Source organism: Rattus norvegicus, chromosome 1, assembly GCF_036323735.1.
Source record: "Rattus norvegicus strain BN/NHsdMcwi chromosome 1, GRCr8, whole genome shotgun sequence".
Classification (NCBI taxonomy): domain Eukaryota; kingdom Metazoa; phylum Chordata; class Mammalia; order Rodentia; family Muridae; genus Rattus; species Rattus norvegicus.
Window position 1 is genome coordinate 104,379,841 of NC_086019.1, and position 27,438 is coordinate 104,407,278.

Consider the following 27,438-nt stretch of genomic DNA (forward strand, 5'->3'; position numbering starts at 1 on the left):
GGAGTTTTAACAGGGCACAGCGCGTCCGGATGAGGAAGTAGGCCGCTTCTGCACGCTGTTGACAGGGCCGGCGGAAGATGCGCGCGCAGCCCCTCCTTAGCCCTCCCACCCCGGAAGTTTCCGCTGGGCAACTGAAAAGGTGAGTCCAAGTTTCTGCTCCGGATCGGAACGAGAGTCCGCGCTGTGAGAAACTCCGGCCCCCACGGCTTTTCCTCAAGTACAGTGATGAGGAGCGGCTCGACCGAACAGCCTGTGACGTCACCGCCTGAGGAAGGCGGAGGTCGACCGTGGCAGGGGTTCGGGGGTGCGGGCGGGGGGGGGGGTGGGAAGCACCCACTTGCGCTGTTTTTTCCGGGAGGCGGGGCTGCAGCTACGTTGGGTGGAGCCTGTGAGGAGTGGCAGACGCTCTGCCTCCGCGGGTATTGCTAGTTTCTTTTTTGATCGTGGGGCCCAAGTCCAGTCTCTGTTACCTGGGGAATATCGGTCCGCACTTGTGAAGGAGTTTAGCCTTTCTGCTGTGTTGCGTTCTTGGAACACGAGCATAATCGATGGTACTAAGCTGATGTTCATAAATAGGGTAAGTAAAGTAAATGGAGTTATAATAAAAGCAGACTTAAGTATTATAGCCTGAACTGGCTGTGCAACCTTGGACAGGAGACCTCAGCACTCAGATCCCTTAGTTTCGGGCACTTACTGTATGTAAGGAACTGAGGCAACAGACACTTAACGTTTTATAGCCCTCCTCTAGTAGTAGCTCTAAACTCTCAGTGATGTCCTAGCACTTGGGAGGCCGAGTCAGGAGGATTTCTGGGAATAGTGAATTCCAGGACAGCCCAGCATGGACTACAAAATGACAGACACCTCAGTTTAAATAAAGTTGGATGTAGTGGTATACTTGGGTAAACTTAGCATTTGGGAGCTTCAAATGCTGGAGGTTCAAAAGTTCAAGGTCAGCCTAGGCTACACGAGACACTGTCTTTAAAAAAAATTAAGTCTTGTCTAAGGACTGGAGAATTGGTTCAATATTTGAGTGCTTACTGTCTTCCGGAGGGCTCAAGTTGGTTCCCAGTTCATGACTGCCTGTAAACCCAGTTCTAGGGAATCAGGACACTGGCCTTCACATAGATTCATATGCACATATCTGTAGTGAAAATCCCGGAATTTTCACTTCTTTAAAAAACACAAATATAAGAATATGTTTTGGGGCTGGAGAGATGGCTCACTGACTGCTCTTCCAGAGGTCCTGAGTTCAATTCCCAGTAATTGAACTCACAATTCAATTATGATGGTGGCTCACAACCATCTGTAATGAGACCTGATGCCTTTTTCTGTCTGGAGACAGCTACAGTGTACTCATACATAAAATAAATAAAAAAGAATATGTTTTTGTTTTAATCCTAGGTGTGGGGCTGCTTCAGCAGCAAACCATGTTTTGCCTTGCGCTCTAGCAGAGCATGATTTTGCCAGCTGCAGATAGTTTGTGTGCTGTTTGGAATTCTGGGAACTTGTCAGAGGCTATATCAATGCTAGGGCCTCCACAGGGGGCAGTGAGTGTTGGTTGGGGGTGGTGTTGGCAGTTCTCTGTCACTCTTCCTCTGTCCGTCTTTCTTTCCTATCTAGTGATAGGGGGTGAAATGGGGAGTGGGGGGATAAAGGGTGGGAAAAAGAACTCACAAAGTACAAAGACCTGCTACACATACCCACATGCACACTCACATACACACACACAAAATTACAGGTCGTAAAGATGGATATTTTTAAGTTCTGCACAAGCAGTTTACATTCTAACGTTGGCTGAGGTGCCAGACAGAAAATGAAGTCAATTGTATAATACGTTTCTATGGCGCCTTACCTACATGTTTGCATCCAGAATGTCTTAGGAAATGGGAGGCTTTCTTTGCTTGCACTTCACATTGCAACTCAGCAGATGCTTACCTGCCCGAACTCACTTGCGGACAGCTCACCACCAGGACTGCAGCCGTTTATCATCATCAGAGATGGTGCTGCACTAGTTATGGGCTGCCACTCTTTGTGGCTATGCCATGTATTAGTTTGTGCCAGAAGAGGGTGTCAGGTCCCCTAGAGCTAAAATTACAGGGATTGTGGAGACTGAATTTGGGTCCTCTGGAAGAATAGTGCATTCTAAATCCCTGAGACATCCAGCCTACCCTCAAAAAAGTGGATCATTATGGCCACTGTTTTGTTAACAAACCCCAGTGACAAGGTGTAGAGGCTGACGGTCATTATGGTTAGGATGTGACTGCAGTAGAAGAGGAGAGATGGCAGTGGAGGCTAGTGATAGGCTGGTGAGATACAGGCTACCTGGATAAAAGCCTGATGCTGCCTGGTTCGGGTGCCCGCCGAGCGTCCGCTTCCACATGGGAGCCTGTGAGAATATTCTGTCCTGAAGCTAAGAACCCGCGTGTTTCTTCCTGTTGAAATCAGCACCAGGTTGTGCTGGTAATGGTGCACACCTGTAATCTCAGTATTTGGGGAGTGGGAACAGGAGGATCAGAAGTACAAGGCTAGCCTAGGCTACGCGAGACCCTATCTCAAAACTAAAGTGAGTTTTAAATGAGAGGATGAAGGAATAACTAAGCATACAAGTAGCACTTGCTAGCTGTTTGCTCAATGCCCCGTGTGTCAGCCTGTACTTTTTACTTGTGAAACGATCCTAGTCAGGATCTCCCCCTTTGTTCATTTCCAGGTTGTTGTCAAGATGGAGTGCCTAACCCAGTAATCCATGGACCAGGCCCTGAGTCCACAAAGGTACCATTGCCTCTGCAGCCTATTCTTCACCATCAACCCACCCCTACGGTCTCCTCCCTTATGGCTGCAGGTGGACTTTCCTACCCTGTGATCCAGGGTGTGGCAAGGTTCACCAATCAGGCAATTGTTCCTTCCAAGAGACCATCTTTTCCCCAGCGACTGCTGAGGAAAATGGGCTTAACCTGGGATCACCAAAGTCCACCAACAAATCTAGGTGTGGTGGTGACACCTGTTTTCCCAGCAATCAGCAGATGGGCTGTTAGCCTGGACTATAGGGAAAACCCCATGCAATGGTTAATGTTAACAACTTGACTGATAGGGTCACCTTGGAGACAAGCCTCTGAGCATGCGTGGCAGGGATTATTTAGATTATGTTCTTTGAGTTGGGAAGATCCACTCAGAATGTGGGTGGCAGCGTTCTGTGGGTCAGGGTCCTGGACTGTATGCAGAAAGCACCAGCATTCACATCTCTGCTTCCTGACTGGGCAGTGGGACAGCCACCTCACGCTCCTGCTGCCATGGCTTCCACCGTGGTGACCTGTCCCCTTGAACTGTGAGCCTTAACTTGCTTTTGTCCAGCTATTTTATCACAGCAAAGAGTGATTAGAACACCGTGTCTCAAACAAAAGATACAGTTTACAGACATAAAACCTCCAGGGATTTCCAAACCACTTTTTATATAAGGAGCCAAGTGGACTCTCTTATTATCCAGTCCTCTATACAATGCCACAGTGGGAACAGCCCCAAGTCTCTCTCCCTGGTGCCAACTTTGGACAACTGGCCATATACAGTTTTGATTTGGTGGTTCCAGAGTCACCATCTAAGCTTCAACTTTGTCACTACCTGAAGGGAGAAAGAAAAAGAGCCACTAACAAAATAATAAATAAAGTAAAAACTTCCCCAGTATTTATGCCTTTGGCAAAACCGATGTGTTAGTTCAGATGTGACACGTCCCAAGCAGGCCCATGTAATTGAACACTTCTCCAGCTGGCGGCGCTATTGTGGGGGCTGTGAGCTGTTTGGGCATGCAGCAGCATACCTCGCTGGCATAAGGCCACACACATGGAGCTTCTGGCTGCAGCTCTTTGCTTCCTGGTCCCAAGTCATGTGAACAGTTAAAGTCACATGTTCCCAGTGCCACAGCCATGAGCTGCAAGCTTCCACCATGCATTCCCTGCCTTCATGACCTGAACGAGGAGCCAGAATAATTTTTATATCGATTTGTTTGTTTTCATTTATATATTTATTTATGTGCACATACAGATTTGTTTGGGTTTTTGTTGTTGTTTGCTTGTGTTTTCGTTTTTTGTCAAGTTGACACAAGCTAGAGTCAGCTGGGAAGAGGGGTCCTCGATTAAGTAAATGCCCCTATCAGACTGGGCCATAGTCAAGTTTATGGGGTACTTTCTGAATGAAAAAAAAAATGATATGACTGCGCCTAGGTATGGGTTATGAAAAGATTTATTGTAGATATGAGGAAGAAAAGAGCCAGAGGCATCTAGAAGGGCTGAACATGGACATGAGAGACAGTAGGGGTGCAGAGCAAGAGAGGGAACAAAGAGGGAACAAAGAGGGAACAAAGAGGGTACTTGGGACCCTCTAGAGAACAAGAGACCCAGGAGGTTGCATAGGCATAGAGGGAAGAGCAGCTGGGGGAAGGGCATGGAAACAGGGGCTAGAGATGGTCATAGTAAGGGTTGACATATGCCAGCTAGGATGACTCTGTAACAAGTACCAAGAGATGCTGAGAGAGTCTGGTAGCTGACGTCCACTTTGATATGTTAAATAGGTACCCTGGGTAGCCATTTATCCTGAGTTTGAGATCTCACATTTTCTTAATTAATCCTTGATGTGGGAGGGCCCAGCCCACTGTGGGTAAGGGCCACACATAGAGGGCCTGGTCCACTGTGGGTACTGCCACACATAGAAGGCCAGTCTTACTGTGGGTGAAGCCAGATAAGACAATTGGTCTTTGGTTCTTTAAGAAAGCAGTTTGAACAAGTCATGGGGACCAAGCCAGTAAGCAGCATTCCTCCATGGCTGCTGCTTCTGTTCCTGCTTGAGTTTCTGCCCTAACTTCCCTCCATGATGGACTATAAACTTTAAGATTAAATAAGCCCCTTCCTCTCAACTTGCTTCTGGTCATGGTGTGTTTATCACAGCAATAGAAAGCAAGCTATGAGAACATGTAAGTGTATGGGTGTGGGTGACATGGAGTGCATGTAGAGACAAGGACAGCCCATTGTGTGGCTCCCAGGGATAAAACTCAGATTGCCAGCCCCGCAGCAAGTACTTTAACCCATTGAGCCAGAGGTTCTCAACCTGTGGGTCACAAGCCCTTTGGGGTTGTATATCAGCTATCATGCGTGTCAGATATTTACATTACGATTCCTAATGGCAAAATTACAGTCAGGAGGTAGCATTGGAAACGGTTTTATGGTTGCAAGACACCACAACATGGAGAACTATATTAAAGGGCCGAGGTGATAGAAAGGTTGAAAATCACTGCCAGCCCTTGGGAGCCAGAATAAGCCTGCCTTGTTTGAGTTGTTCATGCAGGGTGTTCCGTAACAGCATCAGAAAACACTCAGCACAGTAAGTGTCTGAGGAAATGTTGTCCCCGGCACTGCCAGCTGGGCCTGCTAACCCAGCTCTGGGAAGGTAGCAGGGGTGTCAGCAACAGGGTTTGCAGTACAGCACATTACACAGCTCCATGGTTGACCTTGGCTCAAGTGACCTTGAGGCATAGCAAGACTTTGCCACTGCCCTGGAGAAAGAAACTGCTTTCTCCTCTCTGCCAGAGGCATCTGGAACTACTTGTCTGGATGGCTGTGGCTTTCAAAGGCAAGTTCTGGAATTCTCTACGTCATCAGTGAGAAGGAATAGGCCCAAAACATTCTGAGATTCCAATATGGAAAGGAGAATAGTAGTAAAAGGGATCTGGGCAGGTGGCTCAGTTGGGAGATTACCCACCCGCCATGTGCTCAGGTTCCATTCTGCTGCTGTCATAAAACACTAACCAAATGAAGCTTAGGAGAGGGAGGGATTTCTTTACCTCACATTTCCAGGCACACTCCCACCATTGAAGGAGTCAGAGCATGAACTTGACTCAAGCTGTGGAGGGTCACTGCCAGCTGGGGCATGCATATCTGGCTTTCTTACATAGCCTAGGACAATCTAATAGGCAGTGGTGCTGCCTGCAGTGAGCCGGTCCTTCTATATCAGTCAAGACAATCCCCCCACATGCAGATCTGATGGAAACAATTCCTCCATGGAAGCTTTCCTCTTAACCGAGTCCAGCTGTCGAGCTGATAATTAAAGCTAGGACAGCAGAAAGACCTTAGGACTCACAGAGAAATCTGGGTATGATAGTGCACACCTATAATCCTAGCCTGGGGACTCAGAGACACGGGGATCCCTAGCTTGAACTGGCCAGACAGACTTCGCTACTTGACAAGCTACAGGCCACTGAGAGGAACTGTCTCAAGAAACAAGGTAGGTGCTGCCTAGGGAGCAGGACCCGAGGTGACAGCTGGCCTCCAGATGCTTGCACACTCAGTCCCTTTGCAGTTACAGCTCATATTCTGTTGATGGTGTCATTCTGATTCCTGTTCCCTCCCCTTCTGTGTTACAGCATGATCTCCTTCTGTCCACTCTGTGGCAAAAGTGTCAAAGTATCATTCAAGTTCTGCCCTTACTGTGGCGAGGCCCTGCCTGTAGAGGAGGATGGAGGCACCCAGACTGGCATTACGCCTCTTGTGTCACCCTTTCGAGGTAGGAGCCAGGAAAGTCCCGCCAGGTCCTGCAGTTCCTTACAGCTTCTGTAGTTTGGTCACAGTGTGGAAATCCCTGACTATGTGACTGTCTGAGGGTGCTCTCTGAGTGTCATGACCGCAAGAAGGGACCAGTTAAGTTTCTGGTTTCTGTCACAGTTAAGCGTGGTTGCAGGAGCAGAGGTTGAAGTGGAAACTTCTAGTTTCTTTGGAAAATCAGTTACATTAAAATGATGGTTTTCTGGGGCACACAGGTGAGACGGTGTCTTGCTAAAGCAGACACGGGAAGGATGCTTTCCGGAAGCAGACAGGGATGAGAGGATGTTCAGATATAGCACACACATGAGAGGACACTTGATGAAGGAGACAGGTACAGTGAGAGACTAGTACTGAGCACTGATTTGGTTTGCTCTGTTTGGTGATTCTTCGCTAACTACGGGCATGGATTGGTTCACCTTCTATAGTGGAGCATTGTTGAGCTACACTGTGGTAACATGGACGTTAAAATAAACTCATCAAAGAACTGCTTATGAGGTTCCTGTGGCAACTTGCTGCCTCAGTGGCCCTTGAGAACTGGACTGAAGCTGCTGGTTTATGTGTGACATCTGCCTGCCGAGAGGACTGGTCTGCAGCTGCTGAGTTGTATTTGGTGTTTGCCACAGGACTAAGCTGCTGCCTAAGAAGATTGATGTCACCCCCAAAGAACTATTGCTAAACAGGTTCACGTCCCCTGTATTCTAATAACTTTTCTCTTCCACTACCTATGGTGGGTGGTGGGCAAGAGAAGTTGAACATTTATTAAAGTGAGTAGCAAAACACTTATGCCTGTAAGAGCTAGACATGGGGACGCTTTTTCTTTTGTGGGGTCAGGTGATGACACTATTTTTAGCAGTGGACAGTGGTGTCAGTTGTGTCTGAGAGGAAGGAGATGCAGCTGAAGTGAGCAGGAGCACGCCAAGCTGAACTCAGTATAATGTAACCCTCTCATCTCCACACAGTCCTAGCACCTCAGCAGACTGACACAGTTATAGTACAAGGCTGAAGTTGGACTATGTTCGGTGCATATTAAAAAAGTTTTTAGTGTACATTTCTGCAAGGGCACATGTGGCGTATAGAAGGCAGCTTACAGGAATTTGCGTTCTCTCTCCCATGTGGGACCTGAGGATTGAACTCTCATCATTAGGCTCAGTAGCAAGTACCTTTACTCCAGCCATCTTGCCAGGAGTAGGCTTACATTTCCCAACCTACTTTTATAACGGTTCTTAAATGCTTTAACCTCTTCTAGCCCACCACCCACCAGAGGGAAAGAAAGGCTAATAGGGCAAAGGAGGATGTGAACCTGTTTAGAAATAGTTCCTTAGGGCGATTCCAGTCTCCATTGTTAGGATATCAGCGGTTCAGTTCACACAAATCAGCAGCCATAGCCACTGGTTCCCAAACACCAGTCAGGAATCAGCAACAGCAGTTCGATTCAGAAGAAACCTCAAGGCTCTGCCAGTTCCTGAGTCTGTGGAAGCAGCAAGAAGCCTCTAGAGCACCACCAGAAGTTCTTTGGTGCCTTTCTCTTCACCATGACTGACGATGATCAGGGAAGAAGGCAAGGCCAAGCCACTGCAGCGTCACGAAGACTAGCATTAACAACGACAACCAGCAGAGTGACAACCACAGTTGTCATCCACTGCTGGGTTACACTTACATCCTTTCCATATATCACATGTTTCTTAAGCATCCTCTAGCAAAACATCACATGCCCTTTCTCCAGGCAGCTTCCAGAAAAATGCATGTCTATTCTCAGCATACACATGGATTATAATGAAATTAAAGGTGTCTGGAATCACTGAATCACTCAGAATTAACAGCTGCAGCCAGGTATGGTAGCCTGTGCCTTTAATCCAAACACTTGGGAAGCTGAGGCAGGAGAATCACCATGAGTCTGAATCCTGGGCTACAGAGTGAGATTCTGTCTCAAGTGTAAAACAAAAATGGGGCTGGAAAGATGGCTTAGTTGTTAAGACCACTTAAAAGAATAAAACAAAAAAAATTAAAAGATACCAATATACATAATTATGGAATAAGAAAGAGTGTGTGCTTTAAATGGCAGACTAGACACAGCTGGGGAGAGAATTCATGAAGTAGATACAGGCAAAAATGTTTTATAACCTACTTTAGTAAGGCTACAACCTCTCCTCTAGCCCAGCACCCAGCAGAGGTAGGGGAAGTGGACCTGCTCAGCAATAGTTCTTTGTGGGTGAGCTCGATCTTCTTGTTGGGGTGAGGGCAAAGACAGTTCAGCAGCTGCAGACCAGTACTCTAGGCAGGCAGACACCAGGCACGAACCAGCAGCTACAGTCCAGTCCTTTCAGCAGGCAGACACCAGGCAGCTGTACTTCAATCCTGACTGCCAGGCTCGCCAACCAACCTAAGGCAAGGCTGCTAAAATGGCAAGCTTCCCCAGGACTCTCACGAGCAGTTCTTGGGCGAGTTTCTTTCAATGGTGGAGTTACAACAAGTTGAGCTCAACGAAGCTATGTAAGGCAAACCAATACGTGAGTGTTAAAGAAGAGTAAGGAGACAGAGCAAACCAAAGCTCAGTGCCCATCTCCTACTGTGGGGTCCCCCTTCATCAAGCGTCCTTTCATGTGTTTACTATATGAAGACATCCTTTCACCTCTATGCCCCAGCAAAACATCATTTCAAGTAACTAACTTTGCTAAGAAACTAGAAGTTTCCACTTTAAGGGGAATATAGAGCTGGAGAATTTACTCAGAAGCACAACACAGCTGTGCTGTGTGTAATCCTAGCACTTAGGAGGCCTGGGAAGGACCACTGGAATCTTCTTGAGTTTAAGACTCATCATATAAGAAGGCCTTAGCTCTCTCTCTCTTTGGTTGGTTGGTTGGCTGGTTGGTTTTTGGGTTTTGTGGCAGGGTTTCTCTGTTTAGCCCTGGAAGCCCTGGAACTTGCTATGTAGACTAAGCTGGCCTCAAACTCCTAGATCTGCCTGCCTCTGCCTCCCAAGTGTGGGGATTAAAGGTGTGCACCATCACTGCCCAGCTGAAACTCTCTTGAGCAAATACAAACTGCTGAAACAGCAAGATAGATCTGAGCATGAAGTGCTTGCTGCACAAGCCTGAGGAACTGAGTTCAATCACTGGAAGTCACAGTGCTGTGTCTTACATTGTATTAGAATGCGAATAATTAAATTAAAATTTTCAAAAACTGCTCATAAGACAACAGAATGACAAATGCTGGAAGATGTAAAAGGAAAAGAGGCTAGGCTAGTGGAGGGAACACATACTTTTGGTCAGGGAAAGGCTAGGCTGGTGGAGGAGAGACACAGGGAACACATGCTGCCACTTTTGGTCAGTGGGCAGCAGAGATAGCAGGGCTTTCCTGTGAAAATCAGAGGAAAGCATGGCTGACCCCGAGCACAGAGTTCTGCTTTCGCCAGGCAGGGAAGGCCCTTCCTTCAGAACTCTCATCTGCATTTGGTTCACCTTTAGGCTCCAAGAGAGACCTGAACTCCAGTTCTGAAACCTCCCCCAAGAAAGTGAAATGGTCACGCACTGTCACTTCTCTCCCGCTCTCCCTCCACTCTGACTATGACAGTTCTGGATCTGATGACACCTTGAGTTCTCCTGACAGAGCCACAGGTGAGAACCCGGACTGGTCCTTGTCTGGATGAGACACGGATAGGTCATTTGGCAGGGTGGGGGACAAGGCTGGAGAGATGGTTCAGTACTTAAGAGTGCATTCCCTCAAGTTCAGTTTCCAGTATCCATGTCTGACAACTCACAACCACCTGGAACTCCAGCTCTTGGAGCTCAGTGTCCTATCCTCTGCAGCCACTATATTCCTGTGAAGATGCCCAGCCCCCACACAAATACATATATACATAATCAAAAACAAAATCTAAAAATTAAAACAATGTTTAAGGAAAGACTACTGCTACTCCAACTGAAACATCAGCCAGTCATGCCTGCCTTGGACCTCTTCCCAGCATCTTCCCAGTGTCCCATTCTTGTCCATCCCCACAGAAACCTTTCACACCCTCAAGTGGACCTATGGCCCACAGTCCATAGTCTCTGCCTGACTCTCATCACCATGAACAGCACCTATTCCATCTGGTATCATTTGTCATTGTTTGTTTTCTAGTCAGTTTCTTTTGTATGGTTTTGTTTGTTTGTTTGTTTGAGACAGGTTCTCACTGTATAGCCTAAGCTGGCCTGGAATTCATGGCAATCCTCCTGCTTCAGCCTTCCCAGTACTGGAATTATGGGGATAGGCCATCACACTCAGTTTTTGAGTCATTTCTTCATCTTTGTCTTCCAGTTCATGAATTCTTTCTCCATCCATGTCTAGTCTGACATTTAAACCACATTGTCTTAGTTAGGGTTTTACTGCTATGAACAGACACCATGACCAAGGCAACCCTTTTAAGGACAACATTTAATTGGGGCTGGCTTACAGGTTCAGAGATTCAGTCCATTATCATCAAGGCAGGGTCATGACAGCATGTAGGCAGGCCTGGTCAGGAGAAGCTGAGAGTTTTGTATCTTCATTTGGAGGCTGCTAGAAGACTGGCTTCCAAGCAGCTAGAAGGGTCTCAAAACCCAACCCCACAGTGACACAGTTCCTCCAACAAGGCTACACCTACTCCAACAAGGCCGCAACACATACTGTGTTTCTGACTCTGTGTTCCAGTAAATAGAAAAGCCACTTGAGGGACTGTCTACCTCTAAGCTCTGTTAATCTATTCCCTCAAACCAATTTGCCTTCATCTCTGGCTGACTTGCCATACTCACCCACCCCGACCATTTAGAGGCCTGATCTCTTGGAGCACTTCCTGAGCGTGTGGGCTTATCTGAGGCCTGTGCTGCCTCCCTCTGGAAGACACACCCTCATTGATCCACTCATCACTGATATTGATCATTATGGTTCCATGCCCCTTGCAGCCTCTTTTCCTGGCCTGCATGTTCTTGGAAAGGACCATAGAGGATTATTCATCTGTATCTTCCCAGACAGTGGGGCAAGAGAGCTTGTCCAGAGGCCCTTCAAGATAAGCCTGAGTCTGAACATGTTATTGGGCATTTTGCATAGCTCAGCACATAGCCAGAACCCACTTCAGGATACTTTGGGGTAAATGTCTGTAACTGGTAAAACCCTTCTCTAATGTACTGCCCCCCAGTAAGCCTCGCTTCTTCCAGCCATCTATCTCTTTTCTGGCCCCACTATCTGCTTTGACTGCTTCATCTAAGATTCGATTCTGAATGGTTATGTCTCAATCAGAGTCCTCACCACACTGGGAGGTGTCCAGACCTGATTCATGAGGGTCTCCAATATGGTGGAACACAGATTCTGCTCTGTGGGAGGTCAGGAAAAATTCCTGAGCAGAAGCAGGAACAGCATCTTGGGCACTACTTCTCTCCATTCTACTTTCTCTTTATCGGGTCATCTCCCTGCAGGCACCCGGAGCAGATCCCAGACCCCTAAAGGCAGCCCACTTGCCAACAGGCTGAGCCCTCGGACACTGAAGCGGAGCCGGGTGACCACCTCACTCCAGGCTCTGCCCACAGGGACAGAGCTGACAGACCAGAATGGGAAGCACTGGACACTGGGGACCCTGCAGACCCGGGATGACCAAGGCATTCTCTATGCAGGTACACACTGTCCCCGTGCACGGGGATGCTCCCGACAATGCAGCACCACAAGGACAAGGGCAGTGTAATACCCAAGGGCAACAACCTCAAGGAGGAAAGACGGGCTAGGGCTCAGGAGGGAGGACACATAGAGCAGAGCAGCTGAGACCAGATAGCCAGGAACCAGAGGAAAGTATGGGGAACGACCAGGGCAAGGGATAGCCTTCAGGGACATGCCCCAGTTACCTCCTTCCTCCAGCCTAGCCGCACCTCCCAGTGATGCCATTATATTTGAATCCTTCACTTCAAAGGGTTAACCGTTAATGCACTGTTAAGGTCAGAGCCCTGAGGAAGTCATCAGAGAGTCACCCCGGACTGTCCTTGCCCAGTCTTGCCACTCCTCAGGCCCATCAAGTTGATGGTCACGATGAGGCATCAGGGCTGGGGGTGTGATGAAAGTGGTGGAGAGTTAAAACACTGCCAGAAAGCCACTTAGGGGAGACAGGGGTGCATTTAGCCCACGGTTCCAGTTCATAATAACCCAAAAATTTAGGCAGGAACTAGACGGGACTGGTCACAGCCATAAAGAGCAAAGAAAAAAATTGGATGCATTTTGCTTACTTGTGATCAGCTGGTCTCCACTCTGCCTAGGGAATGGTGCCACCCACAAAAGCTGAGTTGTCCCTCATCAATTAAGACACTCCCTTTCGGGCCAAACCAGTGTAGACAGTCCCCATTGAGACTTTCTTCCCAGTTAATTCTGGGTTGCGTCAAGTTGACAAATCTATCACACTTGGCTAATGTCTACATCCAATCCTTGGAACTCTGACGAGAGGAAGGAAGCTAGCGAGGCAGCAAACATGAAGGAGCAGGTGCTGAGCACCAAGTGTGCACTTGCCGGTGGGAACCAGAGAAAAGCTCTTGGCTTTGAGCAGCCTGGGGTCATGGCCCTGGCACTCCCCTCACTCCCTCAGCTTCTGATGTTTCTCTCTTGCCATCCCACAGCTGAGCCTACTTCTGCCATCTCCAGTGAATCAAGGACCCAGAAGTGGAGATTCTCCCTCAAACTGGTGAGTGGTCCAGAAGCAAGCAGCCCAGAGAGGCAGGTGTGGGGGTTTAAATTAATACTTGACCTCTGAGCCCCGTGCAGCCTGGGGAGCCCACCCTGAAAACAGGGTGCTTGGAGTCTGAATACCCTTGGGACTCTGGCTGGGCATATTTCTTCCTCATTCTAGGGAGCAGAGAGGTGAGGCTTGTCCCTGCCTCTGATGTTTCCTGGCCATGGGACCTGTCCCCTGTCAGCTTTAAGTTTCTGCATCGGTATAGCCAGCTTTCTGCACCTATCTGCCTCTACTGCCCACTTCATACCATTGAGTGTGATTGTCATGAACTGTATTTGTCACCTTTTGTCACTGTGATAAAATGTAAAACACAACAAGGGAGAAAGGATTTATTTGGATCGTGTTTTTCATATGGGGAAGGTGTTGCCAAGCAATGCAGCTCACTTGTCAATCGTGCGGGAAGGGTGTGGCCAAGAGCAGCTCCTGTTGTGACCGCCAGGAAGTGGAGAGAGTGAGAGCAAAAGCAAGAGGACGTGGGGTAGAATATGTCTGTGCAGGAACCCTGAGGCCTAGTGCCATCTGCTGCAGAGCTCCTGGGTGACAGGCCCCAACTAAGTGAGTCCCATGCACTGTCCCTGGATTCTATCAGCAAACCTTTGAGGTAGCTACTGTAGTCCAAACCTAACAGATGTGAAGAAAGGTGGGGAGAAAGATGGGGAGAAAGAGATGGGAAAGAAAGGAGTCAGGCTGGAGCTGCAGCTCAGTGTAGTACTTGCCCAGCCTAGGTTCCATCCCCCAGCACCACACAAGCCACTTAGAATGTGGAGGCAGGAGGATCAAATATTCACAGTCTTCAGCTACATCAACAGTTTGAGGCCAGCCTTGGATACACGAGGCCATGTCCTAAAGAATTAAGGGGATGTAGAGGTGAAAGGAAGAGAAGGGAAGGGAAGGGAGACCAGGAGAAGACAGAAAAGAGAGAAATGTTAGACAGAAACCTGTGTTTAACACTTTGGTCATAAGAACCAAGGTGTAGAGTTCTATGTCTAACTAAAAAATTAGGCTTGACTGATTCATAGATAGGTATGTATGTGTTTATAGATGGATGAATAGGGGTGTGTGTGTGTGTGTGTGTGTGTATGTGCGCACGCGTGCGCGTGTGTTTGAAAAGACGCAATCTTTAAGAATATACATTTTGTTCTGTGTGTTCTGAGTATTTTGACGGCCTGTATATCTGTACCACTTGCACGTGTGATACCCACAGGCCAGAGTGAGCGCCAGCTCCCCTAGAACTAGGGTTGCAAGTGGCTGTGAGCTGCCTGATAGCAGGTTCTGAGAACCAGACCTGGGCTCTCTGCAAGAGCAACCGTGCTCGTAACCACTGAGCTGTCTCTTCCGCTCCGATATGTACTTTTGTTTGTTTGATTGTTGGTTTGTCTGTTTTTGACAGGTTTTCAGTAGGTAGACTAGCTTGATCTGGACCTCCCTGGAAGTTTTTTTTTCTTGTCCTCATTGGCCAGAACTTGGCATGAAGCCATGCCTCATTGAAAAGAAGGCTAGAAAAATAAGGTTTTAGCCGAGGGCCACATATCTGGGGGCAAATATGTGGATTTTGCCATAAGGAAGCTGGGCACTGGGAAGCCAAGCCTGTTGAGTCATGGCACTCTGGGAACTGGGCCTGGTGTAGGGCAGGAAGAGACTGAATTTGTTGATGTGGCAGTGAGGTCTTCCAGGAATCTGTGGCCCTTGTCTAGGGGAGTTCAGTGTGACAGTCTCTGTTCTCCTGTCACCCCCAGGACTCCAAAGACGGGCGCCTTTTCAATGAGCAGAACTTCTTTCAGAGAGCAGCCAAGCCTCTGCAAGGTATTCCACAGGGGCTGGGCAGGGGAGTTGGGCTGGGTGACAGGGTCGTCCTCGAGGTATTTCACGATGTGACCAAAGACCTGAGTGTGCATCCCACCTGCATAAACAAGCTGGCCCCCATCACCCTCAGCCCTCCAACCTCAGAGGACAGGTGGGGTTGGCCTGTAGCACCTAAGAGACAAGTGGTGACTGTCGCGAACACTATGTGCTGGCTGTGACGTCATAACTTGTTAGGAAAACTTTTAACCAAATTGGTTACATTCAAAGCAAAATTACTCATAATGCTTGGTGACCTAACATTTTTTCCTATGTCCTTTGAGCCATGCAACCTGGGTTGTATAAATCTGAGAAAATGTCACTCTGCATGCCCTGCCCCTATCTCCAGCATTCAGTCCTGTTGTATCACTGCCTTGAAACTGGCCTGGTGAGAAGGATTGACCTCATAGGTAGCAGCTGGAATGCTAGTCCTTGTGGCTTCCCCTGCCCACCCTGGCCAGATCTCCACACACACAGTCCTTTGCACTAGTAAGGGGCCCAGGGATGCTGTGGCTGGCTAGACTTCTGTCAATCTTGTCAGCTGTGCATGTATACTCAGAGATCACCCTGTCCTTCCCTCCCTTTTCTGTTTTTAGACAGGGTCTCTTGGTTTCCTTGAACTAGAAATGTAGCCAAGGTTGACCTAGGACTCCCCGTCTTCCTGTGTCCACCTCCTGAGTAACAGGATTACCAGTGTGCTCCACCACAGTAGCTTTACGCAGTGCTGAGAAGAGGACATTGTTGTACATGCTAGGCAGGCACTCTACCAACTGAGCCCATCGAAGCTCTGCCCTGCTGTGATTAACTTCTTCCCCTCATGCCAGCTTTGTGCATACTTGCTCAGAAGTCACCTGTAGACATGGATCACAGATACGTCCATCTGTCCCCACCTCTTCTCACTGTCACACTCAAGGCTGTCATACCAGGGAGGACCAATGAAGAGACCCAGAGTCTGGTTTGGGTTCTCTCTGCTTCTGGCCTAAGCAGAGGCTGTTCCTTTGGGACTGGCATTGACCATGGATCTGACCCCGAGTCTCTGCCTCCTGCAGTGAACAAGTGGAAGAAGCGGTGCTTGACCCCGCTCCTGGCCATCCCCACCTGCATCGGCTTTGGCGTTCACCAGGACAAGTACAGGTGAGCCTCCTCACTCACTGCCCCCACCCCTGGTCCCTCTGCTGCATGCATGGGCATTCCCCAGGGAGACAAAGAGGGATTGATTGCCTTCCCTCAGGATGGGACTGTGTCTGGAGATTAGGGCCGGTCCAGCCAAATGAGGAGTTTCATTCAGCTTGACGTGCGGAGCAGCAGGTGACCAAAGTCCCACTGCCCTGTAATTGTGCTTTTTAAATTTTTATTCAGTTTTTCAATGTGGGCAGCAGAGGGGAAGGGAAAAGAGCAAAGTGAAGAAGCAGCAGAGGGTGGGGGCTAAGAGACACCTAAAGGCTCCTTCCTTGCTTGCTGATAACCAGGATGTGGGAATTGGTACAAGTAAGTGGATATGTTGCTGGTTTGGGTGAGAACTGAGGGGTGAGGACCTTCAGTCCCCTTAACTGCAGTGTGAGAACTCACTGGAAAGGGAGACACAGATGTAGATTAGCACTGGTGGAGACAAGAGTCCTAACTTGCCCTGTCCCATCCCTACAGAATATCTTTCAGGGCTTGGGACCCCACATCTCCAGCTCCCCAGGTCCTCTGTCTTCCAGGTTCCTAGTGTTCCCCAGCCTGGGGAGGAGCCTTCAGTCAGCCCTGGACGACAACCCGAAGCATGTGGTATCCGAGAGATGTATGCTGCAGGTGGCCTGCAGGCTGGTACGTACCTCAAAACCATCCCACATCCTCTTTAAACCCCAGCTTCCCTGTGAGGCTGAGAAAGTGATCCTCATGGATGCACAGAGGGCAGAACGCCAGTGATCTAGCCTGGTGGTTGATGCTGCCCCATAAGGTCAGGCGGGAGGCCCAGCCTGGACAGAGGGTGCAAGCCGTGGTTTGTGAGCGTGGGCTCTCAGGATGCGTGGGAACTAGCAAGGTGCTGGGAGGAATGGTGGTGGTATAGGAGAGAGGTTTCTTGGTCCTGAAGACTGCTTGGGCCAAGGCTGTCTTACTCTTCTCTTACTGTGATAAGACCAAGGATCACTTAAGAAAGTGGTCTTTGGGTTTCCAGTCCCAGAGAGGTGAGTCCATGTTGGCAGAGTGACAGTAACAGTCATCAGGCAGCTAAGCAGCCAAGCACTCATATCTTACAGCCGCAAAGCACAGACAGAGTGTGCACGGGAATGGCAGGAGGCTTTTGAAACCTTGGGCCCAACCCCAGTAACACCCCCTCCAACAAGGCCACATCTCCTAATGCTGCTCAAACAGTTGCACCAACTAGCGACCGAGTATTCAAATACCCAAGACTATCTGGGGGACATCTCATTCAAACCACCACAGCTTATACAAAGATGATACTCACTCATTCATTCCCATGTCCATTCACTCACTCACTCACTCATGCTCTCAATAGTCACCACATGCCGAGTTTTCTCTGGCTGGCGTGGAGCAGACAGCAGCCAATCCTGTCTTCATGACTTCATTCTCACAGTTGGGTGGACAGGGCTCTGCAAACAGTTGGCCTTAAAAATGGCCCGTGCCGGGGCTGGGGATTTAGCTCAGTGGTAGAGCGCTTACCTAGGAAGCGCAAGACCCTGGGTTCGGTCCCCAGCTCCGAAAAAAAGAACCAAAAAAAAAAAAAAAAATGGCCCGTGCCAGGCTGGAGAGATGGCTCAGCGGTAAAGAGTGCTGACTGCTGGGGTTGGGGATTTAGCTCAGTGGAGAACACTTGCCTAGGAAGCGCAAGGCCCTGGGTTCGGTCCCCAGCTCCAAAAAAAAAGAGTGCTGACTGCTCTTCCAGAGGTCCTGAGTTCAAATCCCAGCAACCACATGGTGGCTCACAACCATCTGTAATGGGATCCGATGTCCCCTTCAGGTGTGTCTGAAGACAGCAACAGTGTACTTACATACGTGGAATAAATAAAATAAATCTTTAAAAAAAAATGGCCTGTGCCTAATGAAGGAGTCAGATAGAAGTACCCAAGGGGGTGATGTGCTTGTTGAGTGAGGTAAATGTCCTAGCTCAGTGCATACTGTGTATGCAGAGATCAGCAAGTGACTATCACACAGGGTTGCAAATACCAGGTAAGTTGCCAGGGATACTGGGAACCATGAGAAAGTTGGGCAGGGGAGGCAGAAAGATCCTCAGGCCATGTGGAGTTGAGCTGGAGTAAGGATATTAGAGACAAGATGAAGGCTCAACTGGAAGAAGATGAGACTTGCAGAACATCCTGGCCAGGGAGGGAGAGACAGAAGAACCAGTGGTACTTGATGGACAGCTCAGCCCCAGAGTCAGGGACGTGTCTGCAGGTGGAAGCAGGATGTGACTGACGCCAGGTGAATCCTCACAGCACCCCAGAGCTTCCTGTAAAAGTTGGAGCCAGACAGACAGCAGAAGGGAGGGATGTAGCTTAGCAGCGGAGCTCCTGCCTAGAACCCCCAGCGAGAGTTTAACATTGCCTTCTCTCTCAGAAAAATTAGCAGAGTTCTGACTGCAGGGTGCTGGTTATTGCTGCAGGGGCATTAAGTCAGCACAGGAGGTAGAGGAAAACCAGCCAACCATTGAGTTCTTCACAGGCATGCCACCACAGGGAATGCTACCCCAGAACCTGGCAGGACACTCCACTGCCAGGGAATGCTACCCCAGAACCTGGCAGGACACTCCACTCCCAGTGGTGATCCCCAGCTTGACAGCATTGCCCCTGTCCCATTTGTCTTCGCTGTCATACTGCCTCGACGCCTTCTTCCTCCAGCTGGATGCTCTGGAGTATCTCCATGAACACGAGTATGTTCACGGGAACCTGACCACTGAGAATGTCTTTGTGAATCCAGAGGACCTGAGCCAGGTGAGAGCCAGACCCCTCCATCGCGCGCGCACACATACAGACACAGACACAGACACACACACACAGACACACACACACACACACACACACACACACACACACACACGTTTTTGTGGTGCTGGAGTGTAGCTTCATTGCCTAGCATGTATAAAACCCTGGGTTCCATCTCTGGCAGTACATAAACTGGGCACGTTGCATGCCTTTAATCCCAGCACTTGAGGGTAGGGCCAGGTTATCTCTGAGTTCAAGACCAGCCTGGTCTACATAGTGAGTTCCAGTATATCCAGGACTATGTAAAGACCCTGTCTCAAAACAAAACAAAAATGTTCAGTCATCCTCAACTACATAAGGAGTTTCAGGTTAGCCTGGGCTTTTTGAGTCTCCAAAAATAGTGTTAACATTTGGATATGAATCTCTCCAAAGGCAAATATCTGGTGGTACGTTAGAACCTGAGGCAGGAGAACAAAGCACCTTGTGTGTTGACAGCTCAGTGTTCAGAGTTGGGGTTTGTGTGCCCTGACCCAAGGGCTCTGACTCCACACTAGACTTCTCTGTTGTTGGAGCCAGCATTTGGTGGTCTTTACAAGGTGGCGGAAATCAGGACTGGGACCCAAGAGCATGCCTTTCAGGGGTGTGTCTTCTTTTACAGTTCTGTTTTTATTTCATGAGCACTGGTGTTTCACTTGCATGTGTGTAGTTGTGAGGGTGTAGGATTCCCTAGAATTTGAGTTAGAGATAATTGTGAGCTGCCATGTGGTTGCTGGGAATTGAACTCTAATTCTCTGAAGAGCAGCCAGTGCTTTTAACTGCTCGGCCATCTCCATCCCGTCAAGGATGTATCTTGTCTTGTCCCTGTTTTCCCTCCATTGCTCCCCCCCCCCGGCCTCTGTAATGCGAGCAGCTCCCACTCCACACTTGGTCCACCCTAATGTTGAGTCTCACCTGAGACCCAAAGTAGGGATGTGCCTGAATTTATGCCTAGTCTTCTGCAATCAATACCAGCCCCAATCTTCCCCTTTACAGCTGTCAGGATTAGATAGGCAGCCATTGACACAGGCATCTGGGCCCACATTGCAGTCTGCAGCCCTAACCTCGGCTCTGTGTGCCTCCTCCTCGTCCATAGGTGACCCTGGTGGGCTATGGCTTCACCTACCGATACTGCCCAGGTGGCAAGCACGTGGCCTATAAAGAAGGCAGCAGGAGTCTACACGATGGGGACCTGGAGTTCATTAGCATGGACGTGCACAAGGGATGCGGTGAGAAGGGCTCAACCATGCCTCCTACATGTTACGGTCACCCATGGCCTCCATGTTCTTGGTCATGGGTAATGACACCCGCAGTAGAGGAGCATAAAGGTGCCATGGTGGGGACAGGGAGTATAGAATGTCCTGACCATGTGAGGGATTTGTTCCCTTCTTCAGAACCAAGGAGAACTGCATGGTGGCCTTTGAATAGTGGGGATATGGGATCCAGAACCCAGGGCAGTGAGCAGCTGGACAGGAGTCTCATATTTCCAGAGGTTCAGATTTCCAATCTGGCAGGCTTAGGAAATGATGGGTGCTGGTTTAGGGTCATCCAGAAAGGGCAGTTGTAGAAATGGGGGCCATCCACTACTGGAGCATGAGATCTTTGTGGTGGTGTGGGAGTTAAGCATCGAACGAGAGGATCAGGTTATCCAGGGAAAATGTGCGAAGAGGGGTGAGAGCCCCCCACAGGTTCCCCAGTCCCTCTTTCTTGAATCTCCATCCATCTGCCTGCACACCTGCTTCCCTCAGACGTGGGTCCCTGAGAGGGGAGGTGCCTGTGCTGCACCAGGGGCAGGAGGTAAAGAACTTAGTGCACTGCTGTCTGAAGCATGAGTGAGGAAGCAAGAGGAAGAGCCCTGTCCTCTCTCTATGACGAGGCGGCTCAACACTGCAGTCTTTCCCCATTTAACTATGTGGGAAATGAACTGGGAGATGAGAGGCCAGGCCTGGCACACAGCACCCAGGCTTCCTGGACAGCTGTACTAACCTAAGATGACTAGACGGGCAATGGGGCGCTGGAGAGTGACAGCAGCAGAGGACGTGAGTCTCTGGGATTCTAAGGGAGGCCGGGGACTGAGCAGTGGTGGCTAAGACGGTCCTCATGACTGGAGTGGAGAAGAGCTGGAGACAGACACATAAAGAGGTGGACAGCTAGACTAAGTCACCACCTCTCCCCTTTCCTCCCCAGGGCCCTCCCGCCGCAGCGATCTCCAGACCTTGGGCTACTGTATGCTCAAGTGGCTTTATGGGTCCCTGCCATGGACAAACTGCCTTCCCAACACTGAAGAGATAACTAAGCAGAAGCAGAAGTGAGTGTAAGGGTCTGCAGCACCCGTCCTGCTAGACAGACCCCAGTGAGGAGCAGAAGGGATGGGTGGCAGCCATCCACAGAGCCATAGCCTTCTGCAGCCTCAAATGAATTCATTCTCTGCCAGGCATTCCAGCAGGAGAGTTTTGGGCTCTGGGCCATGCGCCCAGGGTTAGCATCTGGCCCATTACCCCATATTCTGGGTACTGGGTGAGTACCTTGACCTCTGTGAGCCCTGTTAGACCTGGTGTTCTTCCACTGTAAAGTGCTTTATAAGTAGCCCCTGAGTCACAAGCTGTGAACACTTAGGGAGTAAACATACTCTCTGTATAGGGTTTCATGCTCAGTGCATGCCAGGCACCACAACTTACTCTCAAGCAGTAGTCTGAGGGCCTACACCCTAGGCAGTCGCCCTGCCTCCAGACCTCCAGGATTAGTGCCTTGGCCTCAGCATGTGAGTCTTCAGATCTTGACAATTGTACTTTGGGCAGCTGGTAAGGCTAGAAGGAAGCAGTGTGCCGGCGTTCAGCACCGAGGACAGCTACGGGTTAGTGTTGGTGTCTCTGTACTGCCATTCAGCACCGTGGATAGCGGCAGGAAGTCTGCTTCGGCAACTAAACTAATAGCCTTGAAAAGGGGCACCAAAATCGGTTAGAAGTTGGTCTTAGGGCCTGCCCTATTGTGAGGAAATGTGGCATCTGCTGGGTCCCTAGGTTAAGTGCCTCAGCACCAGGGACAGCAGACACCAATCCTGGGGAATCCCTGATGGTTCATGATGGTCTTCACAGGAGATTGAGGTCCTAACAGAGGTCATACTTCCTGGCTGTCTCCAGGGTTGCTGTCTGGACCCTGGGAAGATGAGATCTCTTGAGAAAAGAGTGAGCAGTTGAGGGAACACCCACCAGGCTGCTACACTTCTTGCTCTTGGGATTCCTTGGCCTGCTTGGTTGTATCTGCTACATACTCTCCTGTTTCAGCCACAACATGTGGTGTTGTTTGCACAGCAGTAGAATAGTTTCCTTTTGAAATGAAGTTCAGTGGAGTGAGCAGATGGCTCAAAAGCAAAGAGATCGGGAGTAACAGGTTAGTGAGATACTCCTGTTTCTTAGATTAGGAACAAAGCAGGGAGCCCACAAACACCGGGCTTCAACAGATATGCTGGTTTATGTCACAGGGGCAGAGCCTCAAGCCTCTAGCACACATTTAATTTCCTTTGTCCACATTATGTTCCCAAATATCCTGGAATCAGAGACTACATTACACACTATGTGTATCAAAGTTATAGTGGTGCCATGAGCAGTAAGGATGCTGTGTGTCCAACCTGGCCTTGAGTGTGGACACAGAGGTTGTGTAACAGAGCAGCCAGAGCAGGTGAGGGTGGTCACCTGGGGCAATGAGCGAACAGAGACAGACACCCTCTTCCCAGTTGCAGAAAGCCTTTTGTCGTGGGGAGGTGGCCCCATGAGTCTGCAGGTAGGCCTGGGGGAGACAGCTATTCTAAGCAGACAGAGACAGGTGTTTGATGTCTCTGCATTCATTAATTCATCCACCTAGTCAGCTGGTGAGTTTGGGTTTCCTGAGGACACCCATAGGCCTGTCTGTGTGTGACTCAGACCTGGCTGTGAATCAGGTAAAGCTGCCTCAGTCTCCATACCGACATTCCCCTGGGTTCAATCCTTCCACACCCAACTCCCTGTAACTCCTTAGAGAACATCATACAGTGCCATGAGAGAACCCCCATCCCATGTAGCTTTCCTTCCCTGAGACTTAGATGAACAGACCAAGCTTTACAGACAGGGCAGAGCAGAAAGAACATGCTGGCATTCTGAGGCAGAGGTGACTTGGATTGAAGTCCACCATGTCGAAAGACTTGGTACAGTAACCCAGAGGGCTGTCAAGGGCCATCTAAAAGCATTCCCATTTCCTAGTTCTCAGCTTATCTCTAGACGTTGTATGTGTACACATGCCTGCATGACCGCAGAAGCCAGAGAACAACCTTAGCTGTCATTTCACAGGTGCCATCCACCAGGATGCCCTGAACCTTGCATCAATCCTCCTGCCTCAGCTGCTGAAATTACAAGTGTGAGCACTGTGCTTGGCTTCACTTCTGGTAGGAAGAAAGGAAAGAAGGGAGAGAGAAATAAATGGAGAAAAATGATGAGAGGAGAGAAGGAAGGAGGGAGAGAGAGAGGGACTTGTGGACTACGTCTTATTCCTGACTTCTCAGTCGTCCTGGGGCTGAAGTCTAACCTGGCTTTTCCTGCACACTAGCATTGCCAGAGCATCAGACCTCTCTTCACAGAATATGCAAGCACCCAAAAGGCACTGGCATTTTCTGCTCAGGGCAGTCCAGGGAAGCTTCCTGCCAGGTACTGGGATCAGGGTGGGAAAGGCCAAGCCAGAACCAGGTATCTTGTTTCTTTGTTTGTTTGTTTGTTTTGCTAGGCAGGGTTTCTCTGTATAATCTTGGCTGTCTTAGAGCTCGCTCTGTAGATCAAGCTGGCCTCGAACTCACAGAGGTCTGCCTGCGTGTACCTGGGATTAAAGGATGTATCACCACTACCCGGCAAACCAAGTGTGTCTTAGGGTTGATTTGGCTCACACTTCCATATCACTGTCCGTCATTGGAGGAAGTCAGGACAGGAACTCAAACAGGACAGGAACCTGGGGGCAGGAGCTTGTGAGGGTGCAGCTTACTGGCTTGCATCACTTAGCGTGCTCAGCTTGCTTGCTTTTTTTTTTTTTTTTTTTTTTTTTTGGAGCTGGGGACCGAACCCAGGGCCTTTCGCTTGCTAGGCAAGCACTCTACCACTGAGCCAAATCCCCAACCCTCAGCTTGCTTTCTTAAAGAACCCAGGACCACCCTGGGATGGTCCAGGGATGGCACCACCCACAATGGGCTGGGTCCCCCTGCATTGATCCCTAATTGAAAAAAATGCCTTAAAGCAGAGTCTCATGGAGGCATTTCCTCAGCTGAGGCTCCTTCCTCTCTGATGACTCTAGCTTGTGTCAAGTGTCACACACAAGCAGACAGTACACCAGGCATCACAGTAGAAGGGGAAGTGTGGGAGCCCGTGAGGCCTGTGGGTTGAGGAGCATGGAACAGGGAGGACGTGTTGGAGACCAGGCCACAGAGGACCCACAAGCAGGTGTGAGCTTGGAGGGACAGGGCTGGGCCTGGTCAGAGAGCACCATCGGCCCTTTTGGAATCACAGAAGCAGGGAGCCTGAAGTAGATCCAGGACAGGAGCATAGTAGGGACTAAGGAGGGTGGGGCTTCCGAAAGTTTGGCTGATTGCAGGAGAGAACGAATGGATGAGCCAGCCTGACTGTCTGGACCAGAGAACCAGGGGGGGGGAGCAGCCTTGGGGGAGGTAGTGTCTGTCTTTCCTAAGTGGGGTGTGTGGCTGTGTGTGTATGTGGGTGTTTAGAGGACACACATCACTCTCCTTTCCCATCTGCTTCTCCCCTGAAGGTATCAGGACAACCCTGAGCCCCTGGTGGGACTGTGTGGCCGCTGGAACAAGACCTCAGGTATGTCCTAAAGGGGGAGGTGCCAGCAAGCCTGTGCTTGGAGGCCTTTCCTTACCGTGTTTTTCATCTAGTTTGCCCAGTTGCATGTGTATTGCGTATGCTTCCTGTAGGACACAAGCAAACATGTAAAAATATTCAATTCTCCCGATAGTAACAGGGTTACAACCACATACACAATTCTTGAGTTGTTTGGAGCTGGGAATGGATTCCAGGGCTGGTGCGTGCCAGGCAAGTGCTCACCACTGAGCCATTTCCCCTGCCTTTAGGCATAAGTTTATTTTTCATTTACTTTAATTGAACTTTATATATTGTATTTATTTGATTTGATACAGAGTCTCCTACACCAACCTAGACTGGCTTCACACTTGCTGTGCTGGGATCACAGGCAAGCACCATGCCTACATACACATACTTTTTTTTTTTAGCTTTTATTTATTTTTATTTTGTATGTGTATGTGTGTGTCCCAGCATGAGTATGGAGGTAAGAAGACAACTTCAGTGGGGATCTCCTTGTAGGTTTTCCTTGCAGGAGTCTGTTGGGAAGCAGTACAGGGTGAGAAGAGGATGAGGGTTGGTCATTGGCTGGCTGGTGAGCACTCTGGTGTTTACCATTCGCCGCCACTCCACTGATGCTTCCCACATACAGCGGCGGATGCAAGGACGTCACGTGGTGCTGGGCACAGGCTGCAAGCACCACCCCTTGGGCCTCACCTTTGCTTCTGGGTGTCTTGACCACAGAGACCTTGCGGGAGTACCTGAAGGTGGTGATGGCCCTTGATTACGAGGAGAAGCCGCCCTATGCCACGCTGAGGAACAATCTAGAAGTTCTGCTGCAGAATATGCGGGTGTCACCCTATGACCCCCTGGACCTCCAGATGGTGCCTTAGGTGGAATCCAGGTGAGGGGGTTGTTGACTTAGGCCCGAAACCCACCCAAGCCTGTGAGGGACTGGGTGCCCCAGCCCCTGGTATACCCTTGGTTTTCTCGTGGGCTCCTGACATCAATTCAAGAGGAATCCAGACAGCTGGAGTTCAGCTGGGTGATCTGTGGGAACTAGAAAATTTGGAGGTCACCCAGGTGTGATGATGCATCCTGTTATCCCAACTCTGAGGTGAAGGCAGGAGGATCAGAAGTTCAATGCTGACCTTAGCTATATAAGACAGTGTTTTTTAAAAGCCGAAACAAACAAAAGAAATCCATGGGGTTGAAGTTGGGGCTCAGTGGAGAGTGCTGACCTGGCATGCTGGAGTCCTGGGCTTCACCCCTTGCACCCCATAAACTGGACATGGTGGCACACAGATGCAGTCCTAGCTCACAGGAGGTAGGGGTACAGCTCAGAAGCTAGGTCACACTAGGCTACGTGACACCCTGTCTCAGTCTGTCAGGAGTTCCATAAATGTCCCGTAGTAAGGTCGTGTCCCCCAGTGGAAGTTCCCAGAGCATTCATTCCTCTCATTGTGGCTGACTGCAGTCAAAGCTCATGGCTCGTGTAGCATGCCTGTGCAAACACGTGCACACGCACGCACTCACGCGCACACGCACGCATGCACACATGAACATGTAGGAATGGGAAACTATGCGTTCGGAGACATTTTGGCTGACAGGAATGTCCCGAGGCCATGAGCAGCAGAGGTGAGGAAGCTGAACACTGTGCAGGGTACAGCCAGCCCCACCTCTCCCCTGGCAGCCTCATCTCCCAGGTGCCACTAGTGTCTGTGAGTGTCCTGAGCAGCACTTTCCGGTACAGCTGTCCCCTTGTACAGCATCTTCCCTTCCCAGAGTCCTCCAGGCACCCGACACATCTCTTCACATCATCACACCTGGGTGACCTCCAAATGTTCCTAGACCTTTGCTTCTGCTAGTCTCAGGACCTGGGATAACCCCCAACCCCCGCCTCCTTTGCTGTCTGTGAGTGTGAGACCGGGTCTCACGAAACTCCAGCAATGCTCAAACTCTAGCTGAGGCTGACCTTGGTTCTGACCCCTACCCAGTCCAGAGTGCTGGAATTGCCAGAGCCTCCCTCACCGTCCTGGCACACCAGTCACATCATTCACCTCTTGTCCCCATTCCCTGCCTGGCCCTGCCTCCCATCAACAGGATGACTGGCTCTGAGTGGCCTTTGTCTCAGGACTCAAGGCTGCTTGTCCCCATGTTGGTGGATCCCTAGTCCCTCCCAGACATGTGGTGGGAAGGAGCCCATTCCTTACAGCCATGCCTATTGTTTTACAGAGATTCTGATGTGCAGCTTGAAGTAGAACATGAAGTAGTGTGACTCGGGGCCTTGTTTGAAGTCATAGCTCCTCAAAGAATCCCTTGAATGTATATTCTTGCCACTCCCTTAAGACTTACAAATCAGCACTGGTGTTGGGGAACCTGAGTGGTGCCCCGTGATGTGAAACTCCTCTCTATCCCTCAGCCCTGCAGTTGTGAATGGAGGTGAGTGGAGGCTCCATAGGACCTTCCTGTGATGTCATAATAAACTGTTTTAATCAAAA

At 49.7% G+C, this 27,438-nt stretch overlaps 1 protein-coding gene across 7 annotated transcripts; it reads left to right on the forward strand.

The window, feature by feature from the left end:
* Positions 1-62: 62 nt before the first annotated feature.
* On the forward strand, positions 63-27,438 carry Vrk3 (VRK serine/threonine kinase 3). Of its 7 annotated transcripts, none has more exons than XR_350316.5 (16): positions 63-139; positions 2,708-2,769; positions 6,404-6,543; positions 10,046-10,195; positions 12,008-12,202; positions 13,187-13,251; positions 15,039-15,105; positions 16,191-16,275; positions 16,845-16,950; positions 18,984-19,076; positions 20,200-20,332; positions 21,291-21,411; positions 24,885-24,943; positions 25,095-25,171; positions 25,276-25,841; positions 27,173-27,438. XR_350316.5 is itself a non-coding variant. In NM_001005561.2 (15 exons), exons 2-14 carry the CDS (start codon positions 2,744-2,746, stop codon positions 25,828-25,830), a joined length of 1,389 nt encoding a protein of 462 aa, NP_001005561.2. In that variant the 5' UTR covers positions 108-139; positions 2,708-2,743; the 3' UTR covers positions 25,831-25,841; positions 27,173-27,438. The 7 variants fall into 7 exon arrangements, 4 of the variants coding, with proteins under 4 accessions (XP_063122713.1, NP_001005561.2, XP_063122707.1 ...); XR_350318.3 differs by lacking the exon at positions 63-139 and adding an exon at positions 144-280; XR_350317.5 differs by lacking the exon at positions 63-139 and adding an exon at positions 269-577.